Here is a 16,693-nt window from a genome sequence, read left to right on the forward strand (position 1 = left end):
GGATTATGCCTACTTCGGATTGTTACCTTGTGCCATGGATTATTCAAAATACAGTTTGGATCCTTTTACCTCACTGCTACCAAAAATTTTCACTTTGGAATTTACCATACAATTTGGATATGAAATTCAATATCCTTTTCATTTTGAACCAATATATAATTTTCCCTTACTCTATGATATTTAAAAACTTTAAAATTAAAAACTTTTAATTATGATTTTCTATGTTTATGGTTTTAGCAAATTAGGTATAAACCATGATAATATTTGCTAATATTTTCTCCTCTGGGGAGATGGGTAGACATCGAAAATCTATAGGTTAACGAGATGTATTCTTTGTCTTGCATATAATAAAAATTTCTAGATTTTAAATTTAACCATTTCACGTCATAAAATTACAATCACTAAATTTATATATATATATATATATATATATATATATATATATATATATATATATATATATTTGAAGAACTGAAAGATGAGAAGTTAGTATAACTGTACACAATAATTTCCCCTTAATATGTTTTGAGTACGGTAAAAAGTCTCCACTTTAACTGTCTCCTTAGCCAGAATAAGTATTTTCAGAAACACTGCAGCAAAATAAAATATGTTGATGCGAATAATATAGCTAAAGAAAAAAAATAACGGAAAAAAAGACTAATTCAAATCAAAATGCGATCATGTTTATTTAATTCAGTTTAAAATTTTTCTGTCGATAATACAGCCACCAGGGAGTTTGAGAAATGATTACCGGTTTGTGTGTGAAAAATGTAAAACAATCAAGATTGATGTTATCATAATTGTATTTTATTAATTATCAATTGTATTTGTTTATAGAATCACAAAGAATTGTTTACTTGCTTCCGAATTTGACTTTCAATATACATATACTGTAACTTTTGAATATATATATATATATATATATATATATATATATCAGAAAATTGTAAAGAATTCCAAAATATTTTCCAAACCTGTCCGACCAGGGTCCATTCCATTCTCCTCTGCCCCAAGGATTACGTAAACGCATCAGACTGACTTTAGCATCACCCGTGTGCAACTGAAAGAGAACGTATTAGTGTTAAATATCCAGGCTGCACCGAGAGTAGAAAAAAAAACAAATAGGTTGAATTCATCTTTAATAAACAGTTTTACTTTATTATTTGTTTCATACTAAATTACAAAAAGATAATTGAAACACCCTTAGATTGATCATCGTCTCCCCCCATAGAAACCTGTACAAAAAAAAAGAAAGAAAAAAAAAAAAAGAAAGAAACGTTGCATTATAGAGAGGAGGATTTACCCGTCATGACATAAAAGAAGCAAATGGCACGAGTCTTCTCTGGATACTATATTGGTGTGGTAATAATAATAATAATAATAATAATAATAATATGATGATGATGATGATGATGATGATGATAATGATGATGATGATGATCTCAACATTTAAGTTTCAAAAAATAATCCAAAGAAAGACATTTTATTTCGTTTGAGATGAGGATTGGTTATTCGTATTATTTGGATTTTTCGGACTACTGTTCTCATCGTGAGTGTCATTTTCATAACGTTTCCGTTGATGTAACCTCCGACCTTCTTCACGGGTATCTTGTCGAACTCGGGAATGTTTCTGTTGAGCTTGGGAATTTTTCTTACAATGACCACATGGCGCAGTGGTTAGAGTACTAGGAAAAATCAATTGTAAAGTGATATTCTTCTGAAGGTACAAGGCTCAATTCTCAGTGTGGGCGACTGATAAATACAATTACAAATTACTTAGGACCTCTATCCAGTCATGGTTGATGGAACAAGAGCATACTACCTCTGTAAAGTAAATAAAGGGTTCCATTCAAAATTCCGTCTAAATTCCCAAATTCAACAGACACATTCCTGAGTTCGACAAGATACACCTGAAGAAGGTCGGAGGTTACATTGACCGAAACGTTGTGAAAATGACACTCAAGATGGGAACAGTAATCTGAAGACTCTAAATAATATGAATAACCAATCATCTCCAACATTCAGAAAAATAAGAACATGTTTACAATGAACTTGAAACGACTGTTATAGTCAGTTGGGAAGTAGCCCTGTCGTATTGTGTTCCACAAATAGTACAAAAGACATTTTAATTCTGCAATGTTCTCACCTGAACCTGAACCATTCCTGTCATGCTGTAGGCATGGCCTTGGTAAAGCCCATTGCTTAATCTCACCTCTGACAAATGGGCGGAATTTTCTGGTAACTGCAATAGAAATATATATTGGCTTATTAGAGTTCAAAGAATTAGTCAGGAAGACTGGTAAAAAAAGAAGGCATTTTATTAAGTGAAATGGGAAATTGCAATGAATTGTGCAAAGTAAGAAAAGAAAAATCATTTCCCATTGCAAAAACAAAAGGTTGATTGTTGGTTGTTTTTGTTTTACGGCATATCAACCCTTTTTAGGTTATTTAATGCCAAATCCAGTTATTTTGAAGAAAAAGTTTTTAATAGAATATGCATATATTTTTTTCCAGTCAGTTTCTATTCAATCCATAGTTGGGACCCTAACAGGTACTACCACACCCGGTCAGAGTGGACCTGGGAGCAATGGCAATTAAGGGGTGACTCCACACTCCCTAAGGCCTGCAAGCTGGGGCCTCACTATCGGATATAGTTTAAGGTCATATCCAGGACCGCAAAAACAAAAAGACGGTGAAGAAGGGAGAGTGATTTGGTAAAGTGGGGAAATTGAAGTGAAAAAAAAAGAAAAAAAGAAAAAAAAAAGAAAGAAAAGAAAAAAGAAAGAAAACTAAACTTATTATTGTACATGTTGAAAACGAAAGACTAAGAAGTTTGGTGGAATAGGAAAGTATAATGAATTGTGAGAAAATGACTGAGAAAATAAAAGCAGTTTCTCGTCACTAAAAGGATACTTGAAAGAGAAGAGATCAGAGAAAAAAGAGATGGCTACATATATATATATACACTTGTGCCCGATATTATTCATACCCCTCGGATCTTTGAGATTTCTATAAGAATATTGCTCAAACCAGAAGGTAGACAATATTAAAGGGATTTCAAACAATAAATCAAGCATAAGCATTTAATTTAAACTCAACAAATAAATAAATTATGCAAGTTTGAAACATTATACAAAGAAAAACAATAATGGCACTAGTTCAAAATTATTCATACCTCTCTTACTAATAGTCAATAGCATGCCCTTTATTCTTAATAACTGCCTGTAACCGTTTGGGATATTTATCAACAAGGTTTTTACAAGCATCAACACTGATTTTTTACCATTCTTCAATGCAGTAGTTCTCCAAATCCCTCAAATTTCTAGGTTTCTGCTTTTTAACCTCAGTTTTCAATATGTGCCAGAGGTTTTCGATAGGGTTCAGGTCGGGACTCTGGCTAGGCCATTTCAAAACATTAATTTGATTATCCTCAAACCATTTCTTGACTATTTTGGCAGTATGTTTTGGATCATTATCCTGTTGAAGGACCCAGTTTGGTCCTAAATGGAGCTTCTCCGCATCCTGTCTAATGTTTTTCTTGAGTATCTCCAAATATTGCTCCTTCTTCATGGTTCCATCTATCTTGACCAAACTACCTGGACCACTAGCCGAAAAGGAGCCCCAAAACATTAGGCTACCACCACCATGTTTCACCGTGGGTATGGTGTTCTTTGGGTTGTAAGCTTCTCCCTTCTTCCTTCAAACGTAAGAAGCATCCATATGGCCAAACAATTCAATTTTTGTTTCGTCAGTCCACAAAATACTTGAGAAAACGGACTCTGGAGAATTCACATGGGTCCTAGCAAACTTTAGACGTGCTGCAAGGTGTTTTCCGGTGTGCAATGGAGTCCTTCTTGGTCTTCTTCCTTTCAGACCATTTTCATGCAGAGTCCTTTGCAATGTTTGCTTTGATATTTTTATGCCAGAAGACTCCAGATTTTCTAAAATGTCCTTATTAGTGGTGGTTGGATTTGCATTAACACTTCTTACAATATTCCTGGTGGCTCTAGCAGACAGTTTCCTTTTTCTTCCTCTACCAATCAAGTTGTTTGTTGTGTGGTGGCTCTGGAATTTTTTGATGATGCTCTGTACTGTTGCTGTAGGGACCTCAAATTTCTTGAAAATTGACTTGTAACCTAAACCATCCTTATGTGAATTCACAATTTTAGTCCTAAGATCATTACTAAGCTCTTTTTTCTTCCCCATTCTAATAATTTTTATTCTTTTATTGGTTTTCAGTTGATATCATTTTAATTTCTGAAAAATGCAAAAAACGAAATGAAATTAATCAAAGGTTGTATAAAAGCATTCAAAATAAGAATCAAACAGAAAACAAACAGTCAGAAACTCGATTAATACTGAAAAAATAAGGGGGTATGATTATTTTTGAACATTGCAGATTTTATAAATAGCTGTATATTTCTTTTATTACAAGTATCCCGAGATTTTAAAATGACGAAAATGATCAGAAGAGGTTTATTAAGAATATGTATCAATATGGACGTAAACAATAAATTCTTACAAAAGTTACACCTAATAAACTCAATTTTCAAGGGGGGTATGAATAATATCGGGCACAACTGTATATATATATATATATATATATATATATATATATATATATATATATATACATACACACAGTGTATCACAAAAGTGAGTACACCCCCTCACATTTCTTCAAATATTTAAGTATATCTCTTCATGGGACAACACTGAAAAAATGATTTTTTTGACACAATGGAAAGTAGTCTATCTGCAGCATATATAACACAGTGAATTTATTTTCCCCTCAAAATAACTCAAAATATAACCATTAAAAGCTAAATCTCTGGCAACAAAAGTGAGTACATCCCTTACGAAAAGTTGTTAATATTAACATACAACATGTCAACCCAATATTTTGTGTGGCCACCACTATTATCCAAAACTGCCTTTACTCTCCTTGGATATGTGTTTACATATGGCCACTAGAATGCTTTTCCACTCTTCAATTACGACATCGTGGAGCTGGTGAATATTTGAGACTTTGCGCAACTCCACCTTCTGCTTGAGGGTGCCCTAAAGATGTTCTATTGAGTTCAAGTCTGGAGACATGCTTGTCCAGTCCATCACCTTTATCTTCAGCCTCATCAGTAAAGCAGTGGTTATCTTGGATGTGTGTTTTGGGTCATTGTCACGCTGGAACACTGTTTGCGACCTAATTTTTAGAGGGAGGGGATCATGCTCTGCTGCAGTATTTGACAGTACATGTTGGAGTTGATGTTTCCCTCAATGAAATGTAACTCTCCAATACCTGCAGCACTCATGCAGCCCCAGACCATGACATTCCCACCACCATGATTGACTGTAGGCATGACAACGTATCTTTATACTCCTCAAACTGGTGTGCATGGTTGTCACCCTAGGAGGAAACCCCTTCTGAAGGCAATACACAAGACAGCCCGCAAACAGTTTGCTGAAGACATGTCAACAAAGCCGTAGATTACTGGAACCATGTCCTATGGTCTGATGAGACGAAATTTAATTTGTTTGGTTCTGATGGCCTTAAGCATGTGTGGTGGCGACATTAAAAACTACGTAGCACACAAAAAAATGGACCACATTTTAAAAAAAAACAAAAAAAAAAAAACTTTATTTCAAATATCCGCTAAAGATTCCTCCACAATTTGATAAGTCACTTCATTACGTGCATGCATCATGTAAGAAAACACGAAAACACTACTGTATGCAGTGAAATGGCATAAAATAGTCTCAGGGTCCAGGGGTTTATACCATGCAAACAGTAAATTTGTGACCGGTTTGATCATCAGATCCGAAGTTAGCGACGTCGAATACCCCTAAAAAACAAATTAGAGTGGTCGGTGTTCTGTTGTAGCGTAAGGTAACAGTTACCAATACTATATACATATGCAGGCAAATTTGGACATATTTTATTGGTTTGAAAATATAGCTTCGTTTCTACCAATTGTCATAAAATTTTAACCATAGGATAGGATTATAATTTTCAAAAGTCCTGCCAATTCTCATGTAGTTTCGTCTCATAGAATCAAAGATGTGAGCATTTCAATATTCAATTTGGCTACGAGTATAGATATATCCATATATAGATATAGCACCTTTTTTGGCAATTTTATAAGTTCGAAATATTGGCGACTATTGATCAGAATTTAACAAATGAAGGCTCGTTGGAAAAGTAATAACCTGAATTGTGTAATGTGCTATGTGACATTTGCCCTTAATATCGCACATTAAAGGGATCATCCATCATCCAGAGCCTATTTTTAGCACCTTTTTACAGCCATAAAATGTTTCAATCATAGTCATTTGTTTTCCTGGTTTTGCATATGAATTACAAAATATCTGATGTTTCCCCAAAACCTCTGGCCTTGATGGAGGGGAAACTAAAACTTACTGCTATGGTCTTAAATGATTTGAAATAACATCAAGAGGAGACTTGATTCAAATATTGGAGATGTATATATATAAGTCTTGCTGTGATACTACTATTACTGCATACCTAACTTGGAAAATCACTTTTAATTTTCTTTGATAAAAGGAGGATTTCTCCCAAAATCTCCCGAAGTTAATAAAAAGACCTTTGCCATACATCAGTAACCAGACATATCAGTAACCTAGCTGATGTTTGTAATATTTTTAGCAAAGAAGTAAATAAATAAAAGTAAATAAAATAAAAAATAACTAGATACTGGTTTACATAGTCTCAATACAACCTCATCTGTTTGTTTTCCTTTCACTTTTCCGTGGCATGACTCAATAGACTAAGTGAGAAATTTAACCTAGCTTGCTATAAAGAGAATAATGTGGGAACTACAAGTTGAAAACTAAGCATAGGAGATTAATAAAGTCAAAAATCAAAATAGTGAATTAAGCATATAAACAAATTTCAATAAAATTAAGAATTGATAAATGTGGGTAAAATCGAATTATGAAGAATACGGGAATAGTAAAAATTAAAAACAAAGATATGTTTATATTAGAATAAGGCTGAAAATGATAGATTTAACATTTAAATTAATTACATAACCAGTATGAAATGAAGATATATATTGACTAAAATTATTTAGATAAACCTTTTAATTTATAGTTTTTCTTAAAACATAGTAGGTAAAAGGGAAAAGGAAAAACGAATATATCATAATATGTAAGTAAAAATTTATACGAAACTAAGGTAAATTGAGAAATGAATAGCTGGACATATAGAGACTAAAATCTGAAAGGTTAGGAGTTGGGGAGTAAATCAAGAAATAAATAATTCAGAGAGGAAAAATTAATTCTAAAAAAAAAACATTAAAAAGTAAATGAATTTAAAAATAGAAAATGGTAGAAATATCATCTAAAAATAAGAAATATGAAAGTGGGATACTTACTTAATTCAAAGGCAATCGATAAAATAAATAAATAAAATAAAATGTGAATGAACGAGGTGACTCTAAACTGCTTGTTCCCTTTAAACAGGGATTATGAATATATTCATATATATATATGACAAGTGCATTTTGGTGTCTGAAGAGTAGCTATTTTGGAATATTTTTTTATTAAAATAATGTTTAAATCCGTCTAAATGGTTAAAAAACAATTGTAACGCATAAAGAAATACACCATATGATGTTCTTATATGTTGCTGTCTTGATTTTTACAAAAATATTATATGCATGTTCGATTATGAAAACTGATAACCATGAAGCTTAATTAATTGAGTCAATTCATATTGACTTTGATTTTCTTGTTATATAAACCTTACAGATTTTTAAATATATTAAAAAAAAATTGTGTGTTAACCAGCAAAATTATAACTGGTCTATATAAATTTAGTGAGCAAAAGAAGTTTTATATAGACTAGCTATAATCCTCAGAAGATAAAAGGCAATTTTTGAAACTCCATGGAATAAGGAAATAATTTCTTTATCTTGCATCTATTGTGCAAGTAATAAATATTGTAAAACATAATTTGCTAAAGTTTTAAGACTCTCCAGGCTTTACCATCTCTTTTTTGAGAAGGGGGTTGCTTTGTTGCCAGAAGCGCTCCTACCAGGGAATACCGATAGGGAATGCTCAAGCAGTTCTTGTGAGTCCAGAGTACACTATCTCTAATGTGCTGTCATCAATGTGCCTACCTTCCAGCGCCATACTACATCTCTCAGCAGCGAAGAAAGATTAATATCACACACAGACGTGTATACAAAATTATTTAGTTCTTAAAGATTATTATTTTTTGTTTTGTAAGTGCCAATAATTAAAAAAAAAACCCACACTAATACTGCCCAGATTTAATCTTCAATTCTCGCCAAGTTTTAATTGTCGCCTGCTGTCTCGCATTCTGATTGGCTAAACGCTTATGCAAACAGCCAGAAGATGGCGACGAAAAACTAGTTTTATTATGGGTCATAAACTGTACAAGTAATTACATAACAATCAGCGACAATCTTCTGGAGTTTTTAATGACCTCAGAGGAAGATTAAATCTCGACAGTATAAGGAAATGTGTGCGGTACTGGAGACTTCGATGGTATATCCACACTCAAAGAATAGACGAGAGTTTTGGTTTAGTAGATGTAGAACAGTTGTAGGTAGGTAGCAGGTTCAGTTCAAAGGGGAAGGTCAAGGAAAATATGGGAGGAATTGAGAAACGATGGACTTGGAAGAAATGGGAATAAGTAAAGACTTGATCAGAGATAGGCTACTTTGGAAGTCAAATTGTTAATATACAACTGTCCAATGCATTCAATGTAAAATAGATATTAAACTGATGACGATGACAATGACGGTAATGACGATAACGATGATGATGATGATGATGATGATGATGATGATGATGATGATGATGATGCTTCACAATGTCTCTAAATTTAAAATAGTAGAACAATTTCTAATCAAGATGTTTTTTTTTCTTCTAAATGATTTTCATTTGCAGAACAAAAACAAGGGAAAAAGTGATGAAAATAGACCCCAAAAAAGAAAGACCTGGTCAAGGATATGTTACTTTAAAAGCCAATTTCTTACAGACGTCCAACACATGTCAGCATGTAGAACGGACGTTAAACCGAATATGATGAATCATGATGATGACCTTGTCTTATAATAATAATAATAATAATAATAATAATAATAATAATAATAATAACGATATAATAATATGATGATAATAATATAATAATATGATTTAATATACTAATGATAATAACAATAATACGATAATGATAAAATAACAATATAATATAATATAATAATAATGATAATAACAATATAATGTAATAATTAAAAGAATAATAATAGTAACAATATAATTATATGATAATATAATAATAACAATATAATATAATAATATAATAATAATATGATAATAATAATATGATAATAGTATAATAACAATATAATAATATGATAATAGTATAACAATATAATAATAACAATATAATAATAACAATATAATAATATAATAATAATATGATAATAGTATAATAACAATATAATAATATGATAATAATAGTATAACAATATAATAATAACAATATAATAAGATGATAATATAATAATAGTATAATAACAATATAATAATAATAATAATAATAATAATAATAATAATAATAATAATAATAATGCACCATGTTTAGCAATTATAAGGAAAGCATTTTTCGATTTTCATTCGAAAAAAACAAAACAAAAAAAAACAATCTGTCACCACCATTAAAAAAAATAATGACATCATTTTTAATCTATCGATTTAATAACAGCTGCTTGAATATTGATTTTCTGCCAATAAAGGGATGAAGTTCAACACAAAATCGATATAATACTAATATCATCTGTTCTTCCCAAATAAGAAAACAAAACAAAAATAGAAACTTTAACATCCTATCTCGATGCGAAGTTGGATGTAAGGAGAGAACCTGACGCTATCCCCGAATGACCAGACGCCGATTTTGGGCATCGATTTTCAAATCGCTTCGAATTGGTATGAAGTTCGAATCAAAAGAACCTCTATAGAAATAAGGTTCTCAGTCACAATTCGTGACGAAAAAGCACCAAGGGCTTTGATCACTGCTGCTCAATACTTCTGATCGATGGATTTCATAAGTGAACAACCGTAGCTATTATAGACTGGACTAGTGTTCAGGAGAGATGGAAGAAATTATAGGTTGTTTGGATCATCTGTAAAAGACTGCTTTACATAAATAAATGACAGTAGCAATTATTAGACCGAGCTGGTGGTTAGAAGAGATGGAAGAAATTATAAGGTGTTTGAGCCATCTTTAACTATAAAAATCTAAATTCATTTATGAAAATGAGACTTATGGTTACAGATGACCCAAAGAACCTATAATTTATTCCTTCTTTTCTGAAAGCTGGCCTAGACTAGGTCAGCATTCAGAGGAGACGAAGTAAGAAGAAGAAGAAGGTGTTACTTACATAAATTGCAGCACCAATCAAAGAATTCATTCGCAGACTTTTACGAATTAATTCATAGATGTTTGGAGGAAGCGTCTTTCTATTATGAAGACTGAACGATTCTGAAATGCCGCCCGTAAGATCAACAAAAGCATCTTGGATGTTACCTCCATCAAGGCTTTCATAGCAACCATGCAATCTGCAGAAAAAAAAAGAAAAACAATCCATTAAACGACTAGCAAGGAATACCCGACGTTGCCCGTGTATCACATAAAAATAGCAATGGATACATGGCGCAATAGAATAAAGATTTTAATAACGGTACTGATGGAGTTTGTGACTCATACTAAAACTGACTTTTCGTCGGCATCTCCCGATTGTTTACGTAAACAGCCAGAAGATGTCGAATAACAACGAACCGGCGTCAAAATAAAAACGAGGCGACGCTATCAAACAGGGAGAAAAAATTATGAAACATTTAAAACAAGTCAAAAACATAATAACCGCATGTTAAATTTTATGAAAAATATTTATTCTTTAAAGAAAGAAAATATAATAAAAAAAAATATTATATCGATTTATACTCCTACAAAATTTTTTTTTTTTTTTTTGTGTATTGATATTCATATCAAAAACCTTTTTTCTATTTATCTAGTTATTTATTTGCTTCCCCACTGAGAAAATTAGGCACAAGGCCGTTTTTTAATGTGGAGAGTGAGGGGAGAGGGGCAAGTGACAATTGGTATGAAGGGTTTCCCTTACATTGACCAAAACTGATTGCTTAAGAGCAATTGTCTGATATGTGGGGTTGCCCTGATATATAACTTAGATTGCAGTATCTGCCGAAACAGATACTACACTTTGATAACAGAAAAAATATCTTGGCCCGAAGGCCAAGAAGAAAAAAGGTGAATCTTTTTTCTGTTTGTTTAAAGAAAATACAATTTTCTGATATATATAAGTGGTCGAATTGCATTCATCTGCAAAAGATCTAGTTAATTTGCATATTCTTTTAAACATTCATTTTAATTAATTCCCTATTAGTTTTTTGTTTTGTTTTCTTATTGGATGGTCATCTTTAGTTAACTATTACATGTAATTATATTCATGCAGATATTCTAAATGATTTATACTTGCGTAATATTTGCGTAAAAAGGTTATAGTAAACACAAACCTCTTTCTATATATATTTATGTATGCGTATATATATTTGTTTAAAAAATTTAGCCTAACAAACTCCTTTGTTAGTTTTTAGTCTACAGATATGAAACTTCATATATAGGGTATTAGAACCCATGCGAAACTTTATATTTGGGTTTTAGCTGGGGAAAATCTACAAACATGTTTAGCCAGCATCAAGCATCATTTATTTTAAACAAAATCAAATAAAAAAAATAATTAAAAGAATCGTTTTGGGCATCGGAAAACAGACAAATTTTTCCGATTTTTCCTGATACTGACAGGTTTCAATTTTTCTGATTCTGATTAATCGTCCTAACACTAATATATATATATATAATTTAAATCGTCCCAACACTAATATATATATATAATTTAAATCGTCCCAACACTAATATAATTAAAATGTTCTTGTTTCCTATGATGATTTATCATGACCATACCACAGAATTAAAGAATGATTAAATTTGCAACTGTGTTCGACTCCTTCAACCGGCAGTAATTATCATTTCCTACGCTAAAGTTTTTTTTTATGATTTTTATTGGAATTCATTATTGAGATGAGTATTATTTATTAATTTTATTTATTGCGGACTATTATCCTCATCTTTCTTAGATGTTGTTTCACGACGTTTCGGCCAACTATTCCCTCTGGCCTTCGTCAGGTGGTAACCGCGACGGGATAAGAAATTCGAATCTCCTAACTGCATTCTCAGCAATTACTGCCATTCATAGTTGTTGTCGTCTCACCACGTTTTGGCCAAGTAAGCCTTTGGCCGGTTTTGGGTAGGATTGAAACCGCTATCTTCAGACAATTCTCACCTGGAACCGTAGAGATTCAACGTCTCTATCCACTGCGGCATGGGTCCCGAAGGCCAGAGGAATAGTTGGCCAGAACGTTGTGAAACAACAACTAAGAAAGATGAGGATAATAGTCCGCAATAAATAAAAGTAATAAACTAAAGTTTTTGTAACCATGAAACACTAGTATCTGCAGTTAGAAATAATTAAATATTTAAAATAACACATCGCCTCTTTCAACAAGAATTGGGATTCTATGTAAAATAAAATATATTATATATGTTGGTTGGTTGGTTGTTTTTGTTTTACGGCATATCAACCCTTTTCGGGTTATTTAATGCCGAATCCAAAGATTTTGAAGAAAAATTTTTTTAATAGAATATATTTGTTGTTTTCAAGTCTGTTTGTATTTAACCCATAGTTGGAACCCTAACAGGTACTACCACTCTGGGTCAGAGTGGACCTGGGAGCAATGGCAATTAAAGGGTGGCTCCACACTCCCCAAAGCCCACAAGCTGGGGCCTTACCATTGGATATAGTTTAAGGTCATATCCAGGACCCCCATTGAGGGACTTTTACCCTCTGCATGGGGGGGCAGTCGGTGTATTCTAATGCCCCACTGACAGGGCCGTATTATATATGTACATTATATATATATATATATATATATATATATATATATATATATATATATATATATATATATATATAGAGAGAGAGAGAGAGAGAGAGAGAGAGAGAGAGAGAGAGAGAGAGAGAGAGAGAAATAAATATTATTTATTGATTAATAAACTGCCTGGGAGTATACGCATCTGTTACATCTATGTAATGTTTCCCGTTTCTATAGATTAAAGAAATATATAGATACCATAACACTTAAAAAAATCTTCCTTAATCGAAAGAAAATGACACAAGGATCAGTCCGTCACTATGTTCTTAGTATCAAAAATAAAACGATAGAACACGATATATATATATATATATATATATATATATATATATATATATATATATATATATTGTTTGGAAGATTAATTGGAATCGGAATTGAGAATGAAAAAATCAGAACTTTCTGGTTTATTGGAATTGGAAAAAGGTGTGTATTTTCCGAAGCCAAAATGATTCTTTTTATTGTTTATATATATCAATACCTACAGACACTATGGTTTCATGCTTTCGCAATCATCAGTGTAGGAAGTGACGATTGCTACTGGCCGGTAGAATCAAACCCAGCTACAAAGCCACTTTTGACTCCATTTGCTAGGACGTTACCTCCAAGCCACCATCAACCGCCATGAGTATTAAGGGAAATTTAACAACTATAAATGCCAAATACTGGCACGATCTTAATACAGTCAATACAGTTCCAACAACTGGAAATTGTGAACTCACACAAGGCCAACCGACTGCATTTTTCATTTCTCAAACAGTGCTCAACTTAGAGAACTTTCTTCTTAAAGGGGCTAATAATTATAAACAATTATTTTAATATCTACAGGCACTAGTGTTACATGTTTCCGCAATCATCAGTGCAAGAAATGACGATTCGAACCCAGCTACAAAACTGCGTTTATTTTTTTTGCTGGGTCGAGCACATTCGTTAAATTATATCATTTGCTACTTAACGTAATGCAAAGCTTTGTTTGTAAGCAAACAAATAGAGCACTTTAAAAGTGACAGCCAATGTTTTTATACAAACATGGAGATATAGTTTACGAGCACTGATCCAGTGACTTAGGAGTACAACTGCCGGTTATCAACTAGAAGATTGTAGGTTCGATCTCTGGCCTAGAATGGGTGCTAGTCTAACTTCATTAAAAACTGTGATACAATGAACAGTGTGTCTATGGATGGGTAATATATATATATATATATATATATATATATATATATATATATATACATACATACATTAGTAGGGAGACCCGACGTTGCCGGGGATTGAATGATGATCAACAAATATTTCACTCTTTTATATTTTTATTGTCATCGAATGTATACTTAAGGAAAGAAAAACTGATAGCAATCAGTTGTAACTGCGAGTTGGAAATGCGGACGTTTAGTGATTTACTTGGCAACTCAGTTACCAATTGTTGCTACCTGACACGGATGTGTACTATTATACCTATCTAAATAAATCTATTCTATATCTAAGTTAATTGACCGATTATAGTAAAAGGTAACCCGAAGGCTCCCTTTTCATTAGTTGCTACACCGAGGTGGAGGTGAAGGGCGCCACTTCATCCCCAGGATTACTCCACTTACTCTTGATCTTCACTTTGCAATGTTGAGTGTTTAGCAAGTATCAGGCATTATATTTAAGTCTTTGGTATGACTTCATCGAGGATTGAACTCTGGTCTCTTGATTTATTAGTGAACACTCTAACCATTATGCTATATAGCCTAATTAATTATTATTAATATATTATTATTAATTATTTTTATTATATCTGTGTATTGTTTTTCCACTCAACCATACAACAAAAAAAAAATTCTATGACTAAATTATGAGTCATCAGCTTTTCATTAATTTCAGTTTTTTTTTTTTTTTTTATTCATTCGATTTTGTTAACACCATTTTGTTCGAATTCTGCAACATATCAACATGTGTTGCCAACATTGATCAGGCTGTCTGAAGACATTGTCAATTAAAACATACTCAATAATCTATATATTAATATGATAGTGTGTGTGTTATTTTCTGTGTCACGCTTACATCCAGGTGGTTTAATTGTTATTCATTTCCATTTCTTGTAATAAATAATTTTACCAAGAATTTTTCATAAGTTTTTGTTTCGATTTTTTTTTTTTTTACAGTGATCACCACTTATCAAGGCCCGGAAGCCACTCAGGGATAAGGGTTATTGCAAGTACATTACGTTAGTGTGGAGATTTGATGAAGTGTTTACTTAAGGGGGCGGTTCATTAGGAATTTGTTAACATTGGACTTGAAGACATCCAAGTTGTAGTCCGGTGGGAATCAGGCAGACGGAACAGAGTTCCACAGGCATGCAGTTCTAAGAAAGATTATAGCTGATGGCACTTAAGTCATCTATTCTTTTTTTTTTCATAAATAATTTTACCAAGAATTCTTTGTAATTTTGGTTTCGGCTTCTAGCTAATGGCACTCCAATAAACTATTTTTAAAAAAATAATTTTATCAAGAATTCTTCATAAGTCTTGGTTTCGATTTTAGCTGATTGCATCTTAGTAATCTATTTTTTTAAAAATAATTTTATCAAAAATTCTTCATAAATTTGGGATTCGGTTTCGATTCAAGCTGATGAACCCAAGTCATATAGATATTTTATTTTTGAAATCAAACTTTATAATATATAAAAATCCATAGAACATTAACTCTATAATAATATATACGAAATCTGCAAGAATCAAAATATATTTAAGCATACTGGCTATGCCGGGCGTCCCTGCTAGTTTGGATAAATATTTTTGCAGTTTTAACAAAAAGAGCTACAATAATTTCAGGGCATCTCCATTTATGCTGAATATTTACAGAATGCCAACATCAATATATTACATATGAATGACTCCCCAGTGAAATTTCCATGGGTCCCGCTAGTACCTTAGTAATTATAAAACTGTGGACCGTCCGATCACCTTTGCTTGCATTGTGTTTATCAAAAACGTTGTCAAGGAAATCAGCTAGTATTTAATAAAATTCACACTCCTTTCCACAGTCCAACCGTATTGAGTACAAATAAACTTCAGTATTTGCTTAACTTATAAACATAGTTTCAATTATGTAACTATGTTTTGGTTTCGGTTTCAATTCTAGTTGATGGCACTCAAATCATTTTTTTTTTTTTTTTACTTTTGAAATCATGACTGTATATTGGGTACAACACAATATGGAATAATTGACTCTATAATCTGCGTAAATTAAAATATCATATGTAAGCATATTTTACGATCAAGCAACGCCGGGCGCCTCTGCTCATGAAAAACGGGCAAAAGTTATAACCCGCTGACTAAGGAGTATTCTATGCCAAATTGATCGTTTGATATGGTTACATTTGTGGTCATTTTTGCATTAATACAAATCCCTATTAATCCCTAACTGCATTAAACAAATACTATAATACTTAATTCGCTGCACCTTATCATAAAGGTCCATACAAAATTTCAGCCAGATCGGCTCAGTAGTTTGAGAAGATTTCTAGAGTAAATGTGGTATTGTGGTGACTAATATACTTAGTTCACTTCACCTTATAACAAAATCCATGCAAGATTTATGCTAGATCGGCCAAGTACTTTTTTGTGTTTATCAATGACATTATCGCCAT

General features: G+C 32.2%; 1 protein-coding gene across 1 annotated transcript in view; it reads right to left on the bottom strand.

Annotated features, from left to right (window-relative positions):
• Nucleotides 1-16,693, bottom strand: part of LOC145293218 (calpain-9-like) — a 161,496-nt gene that overhangs the window by 44,358 nt on the left and 100,445 nt on the right. Inside the window, exons 5-7 of the mRNA XM_080139759.1 lie at nucleotides 10,431-10,608; nucleotides 2,147-2,242; nucleotides 975-1,060 (exon numbers count right to left, since the gene is read on the bottom strand). Of these exons, the coding sequence (XP_079995885.1) occupies nucleotides 975-1,060; nucleotides 2,147-2,242; nucleotides 10,431-10,608 (360 nt within the window). The remainder of the gene's footprint in view (nucleotides 1-974; nucleotides 1,061-2,146; nucleotides 2,243-10,430; nucleotides 10,609-16,693) is intronic.

Source organism: Euprymna scolopes, chromosome 14 (assembly GCF_053919585.1).
Source record: "Euprymna scolopes isolate OS-2025 chromosome 14, ASM5391958v1, whole genome shotgun sequence".
Lineage (NCBI taxonomy): Eukaryota > Metazoa > Mollusca > Cephalopoda > Sepiida > Sepiolidae > Euprymna > Euprymna scolopes.